Source organism: Hakea prostrata, chromosome 3 (assembly GCF_041222555.1).
Source record: "Hakea prostrata isolate BN-2017 chromosome 3, UWA_Hpros_2, whole genome shotgun sequence".
In the NCBI taxonomy this organism is placed as follows: Eukaryota; Viridiplantae; Streptophyta; class Magnoliopsida; order Proteales; family Proteaceae; genus Hakea; species Hakea prostrata.
In genome coordinates this window covers 13,980,221-13,997,981 of record NC_142602.1, presented here as the reverse complement: position 1 = coordinate 13,997,981, position 17,761 = coordinate 13,980,221, and the positions used below count along the sequence as shown (strand labels likewise).

The 17,761-nt window shown below is 42.8% G+C and overlaps 1 protein-coding gene across 1 annotated transcript; it reads right to left on the bottom strand.

Moving 5' to 3' along the window:
- Positions 1-367: 367 nt before the first annotated feature.
- Positions 368-17,755, bottom strand: LOC149020982 (Leucine-rich repeat (LRR) family protein). The gene is made up of 6 exons (XM_089149241.1): positions 17,214-17,755; positions 16,789-17,019; positions 16,413-16,559; positions 16,149-16,291; positions 15,962-16,076; positions 368-492 (listed from the first exon to the last, which is right to left on the bottom strand). Exons 1-6 carry the CDS (start codon positions 17,508-17,510, stop codon positions 412-414), a joined length of 1,014 nt encoding a protein of 337 aa, XP_089005367.1. The 5' UTR covers positions 17,511-17,755; the 3' UTR covers positions 368-411.
- Positions 17,756-17,761: the final 6 nt, after the last annotated feature.

Sequence of the window (17,761 nt, the reverse complement as noted above, 5' to 3'; positions counted from 1 at the left end):
AGAAATACAAAGTTCAAATGAAGTAGTGCTACATGGTGAAGACAAGTGTTGAGGATGTCAAAACTTTAAGATTCTTTGTTTTCACTTTCTTTTATAATGTTGTGTATGAAATAAAAACAAGCACACAGGATCTATACAACCCCTGGCCTCCAATTTGCTCTGGTTTCTTTACCAGTGATTAGCCACATCCTTAACAAAGAACCAAAATAGAATTTTTAACCTACAATCTACATATTTAATACAAGCTTTGACAATTCAAACAGAAAATTCAGGGGGATTAATTGAAAGGTAAATATAGATATGCGCAGAAAAACAAACTTGCATCAGATGGTCAAATCCTCGTGAAGGCCATCAGCATATTCTATAACTCTTCTCTTCAAATAACCAGAAAGTGCATAGCTGCCAAGATTCTTACGAAAATACATTCGAATCAATTTGCTGGATACTTGGAAAGAACTTCCTTAGAGTGGAAACGTAATTTGGAGAACTTGCCTGCAAAATTTTGGACATTCTCGGTCAACATTAATGAGGAAATGCGTCCAAAGACCACAGAACACGTATACATATGCAAGTATTTTCACGGACATGGCTGACAATAACATACATGCCAAAATGTTAATACAAAAGATGAACATAAAATTCCCCAATGTTGTATATATGTTATGAATCCAGCTAGGGCCATCATTGGTTTTAGATATCTCTACTTCATGCAGAGAGCCTATGAAGTAGAAAGTTTTCAGTTTTTGTTGAAGTGGGCATCCACTGACAGTTCAAGTGGATGACATAAGAATCCTAGATATTGAGATACCAAACCAAGAGGCATATTCAGTGAATGACAACAGCAAACACAGGAAAAGAAAGGCTCACAGTTCAATTCAGGAGGAACCCAACACCCAGCGGCAACCTCTAGCTGTCTTCACCAAAGACCTCGAAAGTCCCAAGGAGGAGAGTAGTGAGATGCTAACACAGGCTACTAAGTCAAAGACTTCTCAATCTGAAGTAGAGCCACCACCACAAATCCAGAAATTTCTCCCAGATTTTTCAGGCTTGATTCCATAAGGTGAAGCCAGGAAGAGACAGGCCCTTAGAGCAACCCAGAACAATCCCAATACCAAAATGCAGCACTTCGTGGTTTCGAAATTTGAAGGACCCAGTCAGGAAAGCAACCAAGGCCTGACTCCACCACAGAAATTGAGAAATTCACTCTAGCAGTTGATTCTGAAGTTAGGCCCCTCCAGGAGGTTTTGCAAGTAGAGGACAACACCCTGAGTGACCACACAGGCCAGGCCGAATCCTCTTAGACAGACAAGTCACCTCCACCAAGTCAGAAGCTTCCTCTAGAGAATGTGCAAGAAAAGATTGACAAAAATACCCTAAAAACTGGAACATCACTTAGCAAGAGAGTCTCATCAAGGAAGAGGAGTTGCCGTCCCCAACATTCACTACCCAACTCCTGACACAAAGGCCCCATGGCCACCACCAAAGGCAGCCCTAGAAGATCCCATAGATGAGGTACCCACTCCACCAGAGGTTCCCTATGCCCTTGACAATGAAGGTAAAGTGTTGCTGCCCACAGACATCAGGACCACACCAGCCCCTATTCCATGCGAGACTTGACCTCCATATGGTCTCAAAATTTTTTTTGGAGGAGTATTAGTCAGTAAGGACAAAAGCCACTCTAATGCCCCTAGGATTGAAGACTTCATCCTCACTAGTCCTACCATACCAGAGTTTTGTCCAAGAAAGGTGCAAGGGGCCACATATATGCTACTTCCTCCCCATTACAAGATGTGAGGATGAGTCCACACTAGAGATTTCCAGAAGATCAAACCAGGAGCATTTGATCAACACATTCATCAGGAGATGAATGCCTTCCAGAAGGAGAGTATTGATGTGAACAAGGGTCACCCCCCCGGCAGAACCCTGGTTTGGGACCCAAGGCCCCAGCAAAGTGGTGCACCTAAGGCTGCGTTTGGTTGCTGGAATAAAGGTGGGGTGGGAAAAAAGGGGTGGGAAAATTCTTGAAAAATGTGTAAATTTCTTACTTTTCCTTTAAATCCTAAAATGGTAGAGTGTTTGGTTGCTTGGGGTGGGAAAGGGGAGACAAGGCCTGAATTAAGGAACCGCCGCGATGGGCAGTCAACTCCCACCCCAGCTATTTAAAACCCCACATATTTGGTGGGATTTTGAGGGAAAGTTGGGAAAAGTAAAAAGTAGGACCCACCCCATCACTTTTTCACAAAACCATTTCCTTTCCTTTTCTTCTCCCTCACCCCACTACATGTAGGACCCACATGTTTTTTTTTCCCACCTCTTTTTTCCCACCCCACCTTTGCAAACAAACGTAGCCTAATACTATCCGAACCTTCAACAAGGGGTAATTTGGTCAACTAAAGCCCTAATTATATACCGGAATTCAATTTTAGAGTCTTGTTTAGAATTCTTAGTTTGATTGCGAGTTGAGTTCTCGAGTAGTCTTTCTTTAAAGGACTCTTAAAGGTAAGTTAGTCTTTTGTTTCAAGGAGAGTTTCTTTAATTTTGGTGATTGTTATCTAGTTGTAGAAGGGTATCCTAGCTTATAAAGGAAACCCTAGTTAAGTTGGTCTCTAAGTTCCAGTTAAGTCCAGTTTGGGTTGAATTCTTTCTTTTTGATGTAAGGCTATATATAAGCTAGCCTATGATTGTAAATTTTAGTCTGCATTGAATGAACTTTGAACATTGTTTGTTGGAAACAAGTCATGGTTCTCTTTGGGAGAGCCACAACGGATTTCAAGTATTCTTGCCTTCGATTGCAGCATCTTGATTCAAGAACCAGCAACCTTCTTCCAATTCCGGCAGCCTACAAGTAAGTACACACAACACTAGTCCCTTTCCCTTCCCCTTCATCCCAAACCCATTGCAGCCCCTCCCCACCCCTCCCTCCTCTCTCTGGTGCAGACCCTAAGATCCCTCACCCACACTTGCAGCAGCAAAACTCCCCCCCTTCTTGTGGCAGCCTTTCTCTCCCCAATTTTCTGAGACTTGCAGAAGAATTGAAATAGACTAAAAAGAAAAGAAAGAAGAAAGAAACTAAAGAAAAAGAAAAAAGAAATGAAAACAAGAAAAGGAGAAGAAAGAAGAAGAAGAAAATCAAGATTATCAGAAGACTCTTGGGATTCTTTCAAGAATACAGCAAGAACACCCCCTCCCCCAAGCCGCAAGGCTCCCCCACCTCTTCCTTCCTTAATGACAAGCTTCCCTTCCCCTTTTTACCCAATCGCAAGCTTCCTACCCCTTCGTAGATAATTTTAGGTAACCCTATAACAATACATCTTTTCCATCTATCTCCAAATTATTTAACTAAACTATTTCCTTCCCATTCCCCTTTTAGGTATCCCAAACCCTTTTGATACCCAATTGCAGGCTTCCTTTCCCTTCCCAATTAATTTTAGGTAAAGACTGATAACCCCACCACTATCCAAAAAATTTATTAAAACCTGAACCCTTTCCAGGACCCTCCCATAAATTCTTTAGAGATCCCCATTCTTTCCTTACCATCCAGTGCCCAGTTCCAGCTACCCATCAATCAATAACTTTATCCTTAGATATTCAGGTATCTCTATTTGAAGCCTTAGATTACAATGTCATTAATCATTCTCAAGACCCTCCTTACATCCCCATCCTTTCCCATTGGTATTATTTGCCGGTTCAAAGAAGATTATCTTGGGCGAACCCTTAATTTTAGGGAGACCATCCAAGAAATCCTAACCCTAAAATTGGGTTCACACCACAAGGTGGTAAATTCCCAATTATAGTTGGGCTACATCAAGGATCAGCTTTAAGCCCATATTTATTTGAACATATGATGAATGATTTAACCAAAGACAACCAGGATAAGATTAGTTGGTGTATGTTTTTTGCAGATGTTATTGTTTTGATAGATGAGACACAAGCATGGGATTATACCAAGTTAGAATCATGGAGAGCAACTTCTGAATCTAAAGGCTTTAAACTAAATAGAATGAAGATTGAATATCCACTGTATAACTTTGGTCATGATTGGATGGATGACAAGGGGGTGAAACTTGATAAGGAGATTCCACAAAGCAATTATTTTATGTACTTGGGCTCAATTATAAATAAAAAAATGGGATATCGGGGATGATATTTCTCAAAAAATTAAAAATAGGATGGATGAAGTGGAGACGTGCATTAGGGGTCTCATACAATCGACATATTCTTTTAAAGCTCAAAGGAAAATTCTATAGGACCGTTGTACAACCAATTAAGATGTATGGTACAGAGTGTTGGGCTGTTATGAAGTATCATATAAATAAACTTAATGTAGTAGAATAAGGATGTTAAGAACGCTTTGGGCCTTAGGTTCTCGTCTTCCTCCCACCGTCTCTAAAGAATCTCCGTTTCCATCAGCAGTTCACACCGCTTCAAGTTGAGTGATGAGCTCCGACATCTCCCCCCCTCTAGCCACCATCCATCCCTACTCCCCCTTCTGCCCCCTATAGCATCGTCCCACTTGAGATCTCCCCTTCCACAGACCCTTTTGAACCTGCTATCTCTTGCTCCCTTGCGTCCCCCCCAAAAGCCTGGAACTCCCTGTTTAAACCCTCCCACTCACCAATCCCATCTCTACCTTCTCACAGCTGCAGCCTCTCATTCATCCCCCCCACTCCCTACCCTAACTCAGCCCCCCTGGTTCACTGCCCTTCTGAAGTCACTACTGATAGCATTAATCTTTGGAATCTCGCTGTGTTCAGTCAATTTCTTGGCACTTGCCCCCCCCCCCTTGGTATTGTTAAAACATCGCTAGCTAAGCAATGGCGTGCTCAAGGATCAATGGAAACTCACCTGATCGATGCCAATACCTTCCTGTTCAAGTTTGCCTCTCCCTCTTGCAAGGCTAAAGCCATTGAAGGATCTCCATGGTTCGTTGGTAAGTCTCCCATCTTCATCAAGTCCTGGGAACCTTCTTTGCCTCTTTCCAGGGTCGACTTCAACTCTATTCCCCTCTGGCTCAACCTCCCTGGGCTCCCTTTGGATTTCTGGAATCAAGAATGCCTTAGTAGAATCGGCTTTGCCATTTTGACTTGAAAACTGCAAATTTGGAGCGTCTCTCGTATGCTAGAATTTGCGTTGAAGTTTTTGCAACCAAACCCCTCCCCCCTCATATCATCATCGAAGACGACAATGGGTTGCATTACAACCAAATTATAGCATATGACTGGATCCCTGAAAGATGCGACGCCTGTACCTCCTTCGGTCATAATGTAACCTCCTGCAAATCTGGTTTTTCCGCTGTCAACACTTCGGATGGAATTTTGCCCCTGCCGAACTCTGTGAATCCTCGGCTTCCCGGTGAAATTTGCTCCTCTCTGCCGCCTGAAGATAAAATGGAAGAAGTGCTCTCTAATCCAGCTCAAATCCCTCTGATTGATGCGCTGGAAAAAGTCTTGGTGACGGTATTCCCTGTTGTTTTAGCTCCGGCCTATGTTCCAACGAAAACCTACCGAAGAAACCAGAAAAAAATCGAAGCTCTCCTGGTTCTGCTCCACTAGTCCCTCTGACTCTGTTCTCTGCAAACCCTGCTCCTCAGGGGAGCGACATTGCTCTCTTTGACAAGGACCTGCCAAAAGCTCCATCTCTTCACACCGTAGGCTCTATTGACGAAGCTTCAGCCTCCAGGTCATCGTGAAATCAAGTTCCTCTCATCCCTGCCAATCACGAAAGCCCTGGTGTAGCATCCTTTCAGCTTTCACCCCCTCCTGCAATCGAAAAGCTAAGCCCTCCATTACCACTTCAAGCCTTTGTAAAACCTTCGAATCCTGCTCCTCCCCGCCGACGGCTTCTGGTTCCGTCTCCCAGTCTCCATCCTTTTAAAACCCTAGCCGATAAGGATGGAGTGGGCCCCATCGACTTTTTTGAACCCACTTCATCCTTATCGCCTTCTCTCACCACCTTAACCCATCGCCTCATGGGCCTATTCTCTCAAGCCCATCTGCCACCTTAAACCCTTTAGAAATTTTAAAACCTTCAAATCCATCTAACCATATTGGCCCAAACCACCGACAGCCCACTAAACCCATCAAAAAAGCCAACCCATCCAAAGCCTTGCCCACCCCCCCTTTTAAACCCATCAGAAAGCCAACCCATCCAAAGCCTTCCGACCCAACCCACAACCCCTCGGGGGCGGCGGGGAAGACGGGGGGGCGGCCCGGGGGGGGGGGGGGGGGGGGGGGGTGGGGGGGGTCGCCTCTTTTCGGGTTGGGGGGGGGAGTAAGGAAATGAAAAAAAAAAAAAACAAAAAAAACCACACCACCCCCCAAATGTGGGGGGGGGTGGTCTCCCCCCCCCCCCCCCCCCCCCGCCCCCGCCTTGGCCTCTCTCTTCTCTTTCTTTTCCGGGGCCCCCCCCTCTCGGGGGGGGGCCCAACTTGTAACAAGCCTTCTAAACCCATCAAGAAAGCCAACCTATCTAAAGCTTTCAGGACCCATTACCCACAGTTGACCCCTTGTGTATGCCCCGCAAAGATACATCCCCACTGTCCTCCAGGTTGCCCTACGTGTGTGAAGCCAAACTCCCCAACCCCGGTTTCCCTTACCATCCTCCGTGAGCTCTCCCCAAACGAACACTCCGAGTTACCCCCTTTGTCCCTTCTCTCCCAATTCTGACTCCTCAATAGACAAACCTATTTGAAACTCCCTCCCCTCTGCATTCTCCATTGTGTGAGACTCCCCCTGCTTGGTCAACTGTGCCCCAGTCCCGCTTCTCATGCTGCCCTTTTGCCCTCAAGCAACTCAGCCGGTTTTTCCCCTCCCCAATAGTAGCCATGTCCATGTCCATGTCCAATATTATTATTTGGAATGTAAGGGGTTTAAATGCCCTTTCTAAGCAAGCTGATGTGAAATCCTTTTTTCGTGAATCCAAAGCCTCTTTCTGTGCCCTCATTGAGACCCATATTCAAAACGATAATGCCCTTCGGATTGCCAAGGCTATTGCCCCATCTTGGTCCTTCCTCTCCAATGCTAACCTTGCCCCCAATGGCCGCATTTGGATCCCTTGGGATCCATCTAAGTTTCAAATTTCCCTTCTTTCTTCGTCCTTTCAATTCATGCACCTTCATCTCATCTCTCCCTCTTCGTCCTCCCCCCTCCTCACCATTATCTATGGCTTTAACCAGCCATCTGACCGCTCTCCTCTTTGGGATGATCTTCATTCTCTTGCTCCTACTGCTGAAGGCCTCCCTTGGGGTATAGGGGGTGATTTTAATATCGTTCGATTCTCGAATGAAAGGGTTGGCGGAAACCTCCCTGACCCTGTGGCTATGGATGACTTTAATTCTTGCCATGAGGATACTGGTCTCTCCGATCTTCGTTGGTCTGGCCACTTTCTCACTTGGCAAAACCGGCGGATTGGGGAAGCTTGTATCTCCTCCAAGCTAGATCGTTTCCTTGTTAATGAGCCCTGGCTCTCCGCCTTCCCTGCTTCCCATGCCCATTTCTCCCCTCCCAGTCTCTCTGACCACTCTCCCTGCACCCTCCATATTCTCGACCTCCCCGCCTCCGGCCCCAAGCCTTTCAAATTCTTCGATATGTGGGCCTCCTGCCCTTCTTTTCTCCCCACGGTCATCGAGGCTTGGAATCAGCCGACCCATTATACCTCTCTCCCCTTGATTGCCCTGGCCCGCAAGCTCAGGAACACAAAGCTTGCCCTCCGATCCTGGAACTCTTCCACGTTTGGAAATATCTCCTCCCAAGTCTCCTCTTGCCGTTCAGACCTCTCTAGAATCCAGCTCCTTCTCCAAGGGGATCCCTCAAACATATCTCTTGCTGAGGAAGAGCGAGTGCTCTCCCTTACCCTCTGTTCCCTTTCCTCCCAAGAGGAATGTTTTCTTCGACAAAAAGCGAGAATCAAATGGCTTGAACTTGGGGACGCAAACACTGCATACTTCCACCGCTCCCTCAAGGGCCGTTTGAACTACAACTCCAATCCTGGTCTCCTGACTAGGAGCGGTTCCTGGATCATTGATCTCCCTAGTATCAGGAATGAAGTTGTCTCTTTCTTTTCCTACCTTCTCTCTCCGCCTTCCGTCTCTCCTCGGCCTCCCATCCACCCCTCACTCCTTAACAAGTTCGTCTCTCCCTCTGATTTGGATTCTCTCCGCTCTATCCCCTCCCGTGAAGAGATCCTCCTTGCTATCCGCTCTCACAAGGCTAATTGTGCCCCTGGCCGTGATGGTTTCAGTATGGGATTCTTCCTGTCTGCCTGGGACTTCATTGTGGAGGATCTTGTCCATGCCATCTAGAGCTTTTTTCTCAATCCCTCTCAGCTCTCCTCCATTAACCAAACTTTCCTTTGCCTCATTCCCAAGAAGCCTTGAGCCACCTCTCTTTCTGATTTCCGCCCCATTTCCCTCTGCAATGTCATCTACAAATTCATTTCCAAAATCCTTGCCAATCGAATCAAGAAGGTTATTCCCTCTCTTGTAAGCCCTAACCAATCTGCATTCATTTCGGGCCGAAGCATCTCGAACAATATTCTCCTTTGCGTGGAAATCGTTCGGGGTTTTGAAAGATCTTCTCACTCCCCAACTGCTCTTTTGAAAGTGGACCTTCACAAAGCCTTCGATTCTATCTGTTGGGATTTCATTAGCGAGGTCCTCTCTGTTATGGGTTTCCCTCCAGCTTTTATCCACTGGATTGAGATGTGTATCTCCACCCCCTTCTTCTCATCACAAATGGCTCCCCTGCTAGCTTCTTCCCCTCTAGGGTGGGAATCCGCCAAGGCTGCCCTCTTTCTCCTTACTTGTTTACCCTGGTTCTTGAGGTCCTCTCCCGTATCCTCCAATCTAACACGGATCAGCTCCTTATCTCTCCCATCCCCAAATGCCGATCCACTAACCTTAACCACCTAGCATTTGCGGATGATCTCATGATTTTCTCCAAAGCTGACCATCAATCCATCTCCACCATTCTTTCCTCCCTATCCTTCTTTGAATCTCTTTTTGGCCTCCATGTCAACCTCAACAAATCCACTCTCTTTCTCTCCGGTGTCTCGGATTCTACCAGAGCCTCTCTTCTGCAGCTCTCAAGTTTCAGTCCTGGCTCCTTCCCTGTGACCTACCTTGGTCTCCCCCTCATCCCGGCCGGGCTCACCAGCCATCATTGCTCCCCTATGCTTGATCATATTAGGAAAAAGCTCCAACTCTGGAAAGGTAAGCTTTTATCCTTTGCTGGGAGAGTGGTGCTCATTCAATCTGTCCTCCAATCCTCTAATCTTTATTGGAGTGGTATCTTTTCCTTCCCCAAATCCATTATCTAGTCCATGGAGTCCCTCTTTTGTGCTTTTCTTTGGAAAGGCCAAGAAATCTCCAGATTCCTTCATCCCATCTCTTGGGCTGCGATTTGTCGTCCCAAAGCTGAGGGTGGCCTAGGTATCCGTCGCATCCTTGATGTTAACTTGGCCTGCCTCCTCAAACTCATTTGGAAGATTGCTACCAAGCATGACTCTATCTGGGTCTCTTGGGTCTATTCCTACATTCTCAAACAAGACTCCTTTTGGACTGCTTCTTGTCCCTCAAATCTTTCTTGGATCTTGAGGAAGTTACTTCTCCTCCGGCCCCATGCTCTCTTCGCCATTTCTATCCAAGTCTCGACTGGCTCTTCCACCCTTTTCTAGCTTGACCCTTGGCATCCGATGGGCATTCTCTTCACTCTTCTTGGACCCCGCTCAGTCTATGAGACCCGCATCCCTAAGACTGCCACCCTTGACACCTTCATATCCCTCGGGGCCTGGTCCCCTCTCCCCCACCCCAGTCTCACACATGTTTAGAACTCTCTCCCCCCTATCCTGAACCTCCCCCGTGATACTACCATTTGGTCCGCCTCACCGTCCAAATCTTTCACCACTTCCTCAACATGGAGCCTTCTCCAATGTCCCCACCCCTTTGTCCCCTGGTCCCATTTGGTTTGGTTCAAAGGTCACATCCCCCGCCATTCTCTCACCCTTTGGAGAGCTCTTAACCTTGCTCTCCCTACCCAATCTTTCCTCATTAGCCGCCACATCCCCGCCAACCCTAGTTGTACCCTTTGCTGGAGTGGTTCTGAGGACATTAACCACCTTTTCTTCTCCTACCCCTTCTCCCGCCCCCTTTGGGATAGAGTCCTTGCATCCATTTGGCCCCTCTCGAGACGCTCATACGGGTTTGTTCGTGATTGGTCTTGGATCTCTAGGAAATTTGCTGGTAACTCCATTTGCGATTGCCTTGGCAAGTTAGTCTTTAGTGCCGCCATCCATCACATTTGGTGGGAGCGCAACCTGAGAAGATGGACTCCCAAATCTCACTCCTTAGATTTGATTTGGAAAGCCATCTTCTTTGATGTTTCTTCTAGATTGCTCTCCCTTCCCCATCCCCCTGTTGCCGACAACCCCAGAAATAGGTTAATTGTTAGTTTCTGGGGTCAACTGCACTCTCACCCCCTTTTCTTGAGCTCCTTGCTCCTCCCCCCCCCCCCTCTTTCTCTTTCCCGCTTTGTATTTTCTCCTGTTGTTCTGCCTATTGCTTTAATATATTATTTATTCATAAAAAAAAAAAAGGCTGTTAAGATGGCTGAGTGGCAAAATTAAGAAGGATAAGATAATGGAATGATCACATTAGAGCTAATCTAGGAGTACCTCCGATAAATGATTAGCCATGAGAAAGTCAACTGAGGTGGCATGGCCACGTTCAATGGAGCCCTTTAAATACCCCTATATGAAGAAGTGATTTAATCCAAATTGAAAGAATTGGAAGAACTAGGGGCAGCCCTAAGATAACCATAAGAGAAGTGGTTTGAACATGGCTTAGGCCTTGTATCTAGTATGGTGTCAAACAAAGCTGATTGGATGTCAACAACCCATGTAGCCGACCCCATTTAGTTGGGAAAAGGCTTCTTGTTGCTGTGAAGCATTCTTTACTTTATATACCTTCCCATACATAACTCATATTGGGTTGCAATCTATAAGCAGAGAAGGGACTGTGCCCGTCTAATTACCAATTTAGGTGCATCATGCACTGCTATCTGGCAGACATAAACTAGACAACTGTTCCCACTCTAGGACAATGGCAGTGGCTACCGGCAACTCAAGAGTATAATACACAGGCAATTAAAATCCAGAGTCACAGCATCTTGCTAGACTAATGCTCATTAAAAACAAGGAGATCTAGAGTAGAATACCAGTATCAGACAACTTTCACCGTCATAAACCCCCCCCCTCTCTTTCCCATCCAACCCCCCAAAAAAGAAAGATTGTTAAAAGAAAAAATACAAAAATTTGAAGTCAGGGTTTGTTACATCAAAATGGTAGAAGGTAAGGCTGCCAATTTGAAAACATGTGGACAGTAATACCACAATCCCGCATTTAACCCATCTAAAGATCTAAAAAGTGGTCATTAATCAGCAATCCCACCAAAATAGAGAGGCTATAAAGAAAAGAAAAGAAAAATACAAAACACAATTCTAGGAAACTGCAAATCAGATTAAAGATAAGAAGGATAAGATAATGTTTATGATTAACAGCCACAAAATAAAGCATAAATCATTCAGTTTATTCGATCAGTTATTCATTCTGAAGTATAATCAAAGAAAAGGTGGCCAACATGACTAACGCCAGACAACTGAATTGTGCCTTTGTAAATTCGAGGGACTGAAACATGCCAATTAATTAATTATATTATTTTATTTTATTTTATTTTATTTTATTTTTTTTTTTGGGGGGGGGGTGAATTTCTCAGATAATGAGTTTTTCATCATCATGCTAGTTAAACTTGAGAGAAGTAATATAACTCACTAATAGAACATTATGAATACCCTTCTTGCTGTAGGATGCTTGTCACCAAGAAATAACGTCAGATGAGTGAAGCCATGATGAAGGTGTTACAAGAGAAGTAAAAAGTAGAAATAAGAAGGAAGATAAATGAGCAACATGAAGAATATCCAGGAGTGGCCCCACAGACATCAATTTGAAAATAATAAAAAATGTAATCTCTGATTCAAATTGCTCAAACTAGGAATCCAATCACAATCTAATCCCAAAGGTTGAGCCATGCTTGGCATTCAGGCATCCACTTCAAAGGAAACTTGTCAATTACCTATAGGTGGAAGGGATCGAGTTATTGATGTGAGATGGATCTAGAAAAGGGGCTTTACATATATAATAGAGAAACAACTCGTGTATATATTTTACACAAACATGAAATCAAAGTAGGTGACCAAGAGAACAATGGGACAAGAAATCACGTGGAGGAAACTAGGAGAACAACGACAAAGAAAATACTAGGGCAGCAGAACAACGGGAATTAGGGCATGGAATTTGAAATGCTCAAACAAAGGACCAAACCAAGATCTAATCTCAAAGGGCAAATCAATTTTAGGGTTAAAGTAGAAGAGCAATGAGGCAATTATTCAAATGAGGATACCAGGAGAACTATAGGAGTTAGGGCAATGGAGGTTAAGGTTGATAGGTCTTCAATTCACCAAGTCCAGTGATGCAATAGACTGAAATCAGCAAACCAGTTATATGAATAGATTCAGCAGCAGGTGTTAGGAAATAAACGAAGAACCGAGGTTAGGATTAAGCGGGGGAACTAGAATGGATTCAACTGGAGAAATCAGCCCCAAATTTAACAAAGTTTCCTAATAGGAAAATGAAGAAACCAGTCAAAGTTTGGATTGGTTTACAAGCCGGATAGGTCCGGGCTGAATGTAGAACTTAGGATCAAGAAAAGTAAAATGGGGATAATGGAGGTTGGGGACCAATTTATTTGTCAGTTATAACCAAGACCTTGAGATCAAACTGGTTGACTGTAGAACAGTAAGGGGCATGCAAAAGATAACCACAAGAACCACCCGGCTTCCCACCGAAGGTGTAAATTGGATCAAACACCAGTTAAGCCAGCCTTGATCAAATACAAAACCAAGTTCTTTGCGAAGAAGACAAAGTTGCATCAGTCAGCTTCACGTGTTCTATTTTTTTTCTCAACATTCAACAGGTAAAGAACATCCCCCCCCCCCAGACTTTGTAAGGCCTAAATGCCAGCTGTCTAATCACACTTAGGGACTGAAACCACCCTAACTGATTCATGCTAACATAGTACTTCTCTCTTATGCATGGAGAGGGGGGTTGACATTTGTTTAAAAATTTACAAAACTAAATAAAAGAAATCTACTAAAATTACTTGAACTGTACCACAGCAAACCAGTTCGATTAAATGAAACAACTTAAAAATAAGATAAGAAAAGACACAAGTTAGTGAATCACATATGCAACCTTATTCCCCATACTTTAGGCCCAAAAAGTGGCCATTAAGTTGAAAAGCCATGGGATCAAAAGCCCAACATGTGCAGAACCCAAGACTAATCAAACAAGTCTATGTCATGCTACTCCCTGGATCAAGAGCTACCATTCAGGACAACAGACAACCCAATACATATTTAGTGATACATTTAATTAGAAAAGTCAACTGACTGGAGAAGGTTACCGTTTAGTATTAAGTAAGATACTGTATTTATTTTAGGCTCACACTTTTCAGATATGGACTGATGGTGGCAACTATGTAGTTTAGTTTTTCATTCAACTTGGGTCTTGATTTAACTCAATCTGAGAACTGCATTTGTAGTTTGGATAATCCAAAATCATCTAATTTTGATTTCAAGAACCCAAGACTTTAACAGTTCAAATATAAACATGGTCAACTAATCCAAACAAAAGACACACAAGCAGCAACCTGGATGGACTTGGAACCTAGCAGCAAAATCCAATCTACCATAGCCTAGATGCTTACACCTTTCCTTGTTCCAACCATGTTGAATCAATTAATCAAGTCCAAATCCTAAGTTCAGCTCCCATCTACGAAAAACTCTTATCTGTAGCCGAATTCGTGGCCTACTACTTACAAAATTACTTCTCCTATGTTTTTCTTAGGTTCTCCTTGGTATAGTTTAAATTTATCATTAATTGAACGTATAAACATAAATAGATACATTTTGTATGATTTATGACCCCTGTTTCTCATTAAAATAAATTGACGTAAGCATAAATTCATAAATAGACCAACACTGTTTATGAATTATCACCATAAACTATTAATTTTTGAACATGCGCACAATTACTACTTAAGTAAGGGTAAAAAGGTAAAGTTACAGCAAAAAAATAGAACAAAACCATGTTCTCCCTCTCTAACCTCCTCATTGCTCCCATTTCCCATTTAACAATATTTTAGGAATACTAAAAACTACACAAACCAACAAAAGCGAGCCAAAATCAAAACTAAAGTGGATATATATTTTACAAGGTAAACCAATAACCCAAACTGATGTTACACAATATATTATTCACCTAATAATACCAAACCTATTTCTTGTTAGATAGTACATTATATTATTACGTCTAGTAGTAACCAAACAAAAATTATTTGGTACTCATAACCTATTATCATAATTGATTATTCATAAATAGGCCATAAACATAAACATAAACTATGCTAAAGAGAGCCTTAGCCGTTGGCACGATCTGTCTGAGCCACACATTCCACATACAAATCACATCAGCCTTATTCCAACAACTAAATTGATCTTTGCCTTCCAATCAGCTCCATTCAAAATCACATTTGATACAAGGCCTAAGCTATACATGTCTTTCCTCTCTAGCACTCCCATAGTCATTTTAAGTCTACCCCCAAACTATGCATGTCTTTCCTCACCACTTTTCATCCGATCGTTTTTAGGCCTGCCATTAGCTCTTCTAGTTCCTTTGGTTGGAGTCAAATTTCTCCTCTATACTCAAGTTTTGGAGGCCTCTGTCATTCATGGCCAAGCCACCTTAGACAACTTTCTGGTAGCTTATCAAGTATTTGAGCCACTCCAGAATCAGCTCTAGTGAGTTAATCTTACTTTATCCTTCTTAGTTTTATCACTTAGCCATCAAATATCCTTATTACAATTAGTCAGCTCCACAAAGTTTATCTATAGAATGGTTTTTCAACTATCCAACATTCAACACCATATATTATAGTTGGTCACATGCCTAATGTATAAAATCTTTTTTTATCGCAAACACACAAAATCTCATTGTTAAAGGAATACATCGACCATACAACACTTCACAGATACCTCTCCAATTCATTTGTCCTACTTTAATTCTGTGCAAAATTATCCTATAATAATCACCTTGTGGAATCTTCCTTTCATCAAATTTTACCATTTCATTAACCATCCTAATGCAAGTAAAGTTACACGCACTATTTTTGTTTTACTTGTCTTAAAACCTTGTGATTGTAAGGTTGTTAATCTCGCGTGTTTCATCACCAAAAAGGATATTATTTGCAAAAAGACATACACCAAAATGCCTGATCTTGAACATTTCTGCTTAAATCATTATGTTAAGCACAAAAAATAAGAGCTTAAAGCTGATCATTGATCTAGTCCATTTGTAATTAGGAATTTACTACCTTGACCCCCACCACCCAACAGATATTACGCTGCTCACCACACTATCATGCATATCTTTTAACTACATCACACATTTTCTAGGAAAACTTTTCTTCACAACTAGTTACGAAGTAACTCTTTAGGGATCCCATCATATGCTTTTTCTAGGTCAACAAAGATTATGGAGATCCTTCTTGCAATCACAACTTTTCAATTATTATTTTAAGTAAATATCTTTTGTTGTGGATTCGCAAAGAGACAAATGGTTCTTCAGAATAGAAGTGAACTCCAAATGTGTGGTAAAATTCCAGTTGACTTTCTCTGAATGGATTCTATGCATGACCTGTACCACAGTTGGAAATAATAGAAATACCCATCGGAATAAATCTGAGCACGTCATTGCACCAAATCAGATACAGCCAAACACGAAGAAAGTGTACGAAAAACAAATGCTTTTGAGTTGAGAAATAAAAGCAGTCTTTAGTTTACTGGAACCATACGCATGGATTATGTTCAAGGTAAATAGTCGTCAGCGTGTCCCGAGATCCAGAAACAGCCACATCAATGCTCTCCAATGATGCTATTTGGTTGTCATTGAGCCATAAATCCTCCAACCTACAAGTATTTTCTATAAATATGAGAACACAAAAAGGCCAACCAGATCCAATGTGCCGCATTTATTTGTACCTTGTAAGTTGTTCTATGTCATTCAAAGCTGTTAATTTGTTTGATGAAACATCTAGAACTCGGAGATTTACTAATGTTGATAATCCTTCCATCTTTGCGATGCCATTATGGCTCAAGTATAGTTCTTCTAGAGCAACACATTCCTGACGAAGGAAGTAATTTTAGAGAAGAAGACACATTAGCTGAATGTGCTCGGAAAACTATTACAGTAGCCTCTTTCAAATCCCTTCCCTCCAAGCATAATAAAGCTCTGTGGTGGCATACCTGGAATCCCAACATAGAGGTCAAGCGGTTGCTCTGTAAGCTAATCTTCTTGATGCATTTCAGTCCACACAGGTCAATTGTTTTGATACGATTCCGCCCCAGCCATAGTTCTTGCAGGACTGTTAAATTCTGCAGATTTTCCATTACCTGAAGTAGCAAAGTCCGCATTCTATCATAAACTGCTAGGCTAAGAAGCAACAAGAACCAAAATCCACAAAAAATCATGCTAATAAATAGGCAGAAATCTGAAAACCAATGGATCACCATAATGTCTTCGATTTGAACAACATTTTCAAGTAAACTAACTAACCAACTGGGTAGTTTAAAGACTTCAAAATTGCATAAAAAAACTTTCTGAGAGTTAAAAATTTCTAACCCGTAATTTGTTGGAACCAAGTTCAAGAATTTGCAATTCATGAAAGTGGCCAAGCTCTTCCATTTTAGTCACCTCATTCTTCGAAACATAGAGCTCCTTAAGTGTGTTTGATACCTTGGACAAACCACTTAAGGAAGAAATTTCATTGAAGGAAACATCAAATACCAAGAGACTCTTGAAAATGCTGACATCTGGTATTTTCGTTAGTTTATTATCCCTGAGCACCAGCTCCTGTAAACAAGGCAACCAACCAACGCTTACAGTACAGTCAATTGAATTAAGAAGGGGTAAAACAACAATCATAGCATTTCTGATTGAAGACCAACTTCATCAGGAACAGTAATCGGATTTAATGACCTAAGTCCAGAAATGTGATTTTGATATCGCCAAAATATATTGAGAGAGAGGCGAGTGTGACTACATACTTCAACGCCCGATATCGAATCCCATCGAGAAATTGGCTCGACTCCCGCGTCATCGAAAAGGTTTTGGCGCAAAGAAAACTTTTTGAGCTGCGTCAGGAGACTGATTCGAGAATCCAAAGCCGATAGCCGATTGGCGGTTAAATCCAACTCAACTAAGCTCGGCGAAAGCTCGATGCCGTCAAGATCATGGAGCTGACAACTGGTGAGATCAAGTACAGTCGAAGAATTCTCTTCGGTGGTTCCAACCTCCATAGCATCGTGGTTCTCTCCTGGCACCCCTTCGGATGCATTTTCCATTGATACGGTGAGAAGCCTCGCAGATATTGACCTCGAAAGAGAGAAGATCACATGAAAAATCTCCGGGTAAATGAGAATATCTCTTTGTAGGTTTTCAGGTTTCGAAATCTCTCCTCTTTGCACTCTCAATCGAAGTCTGCACTTTGGACTCCGGAAACGAAACGAGACATACAGTTGGCAACAAAGAGCAGCAGAGAAAGACAGAAAGATGCTTTCGGCAAATTAGACTCGGATCCTTGGTTACCAGCGAC

Excerpts from the sequence above, each read along its gene's own strand:
- LOC149020982 (XM_089149241.1), bottom strand. The coding sequence starts at position 17,510 with ATGGAAAATGCATCCGAAGGGGTGCCAGGAGAGAACCACGATGCTATG. Across the intron at positions 16,560-16,788 it reads TTGGTTCCAACAAATTACGG|GTAATGGAAAATCTGCAGAA; the intron begins GTTAGAAATTTT and ends TTGCTACTTCAG. Across the intron at positions 16,292-16,412 it reads CCTCTATGTTGGGATTCCAG|GAATGTGTTGCTCTAGAAGA; the intron begins GTATGCCACCAC and ends TTCCTTCGTCAG.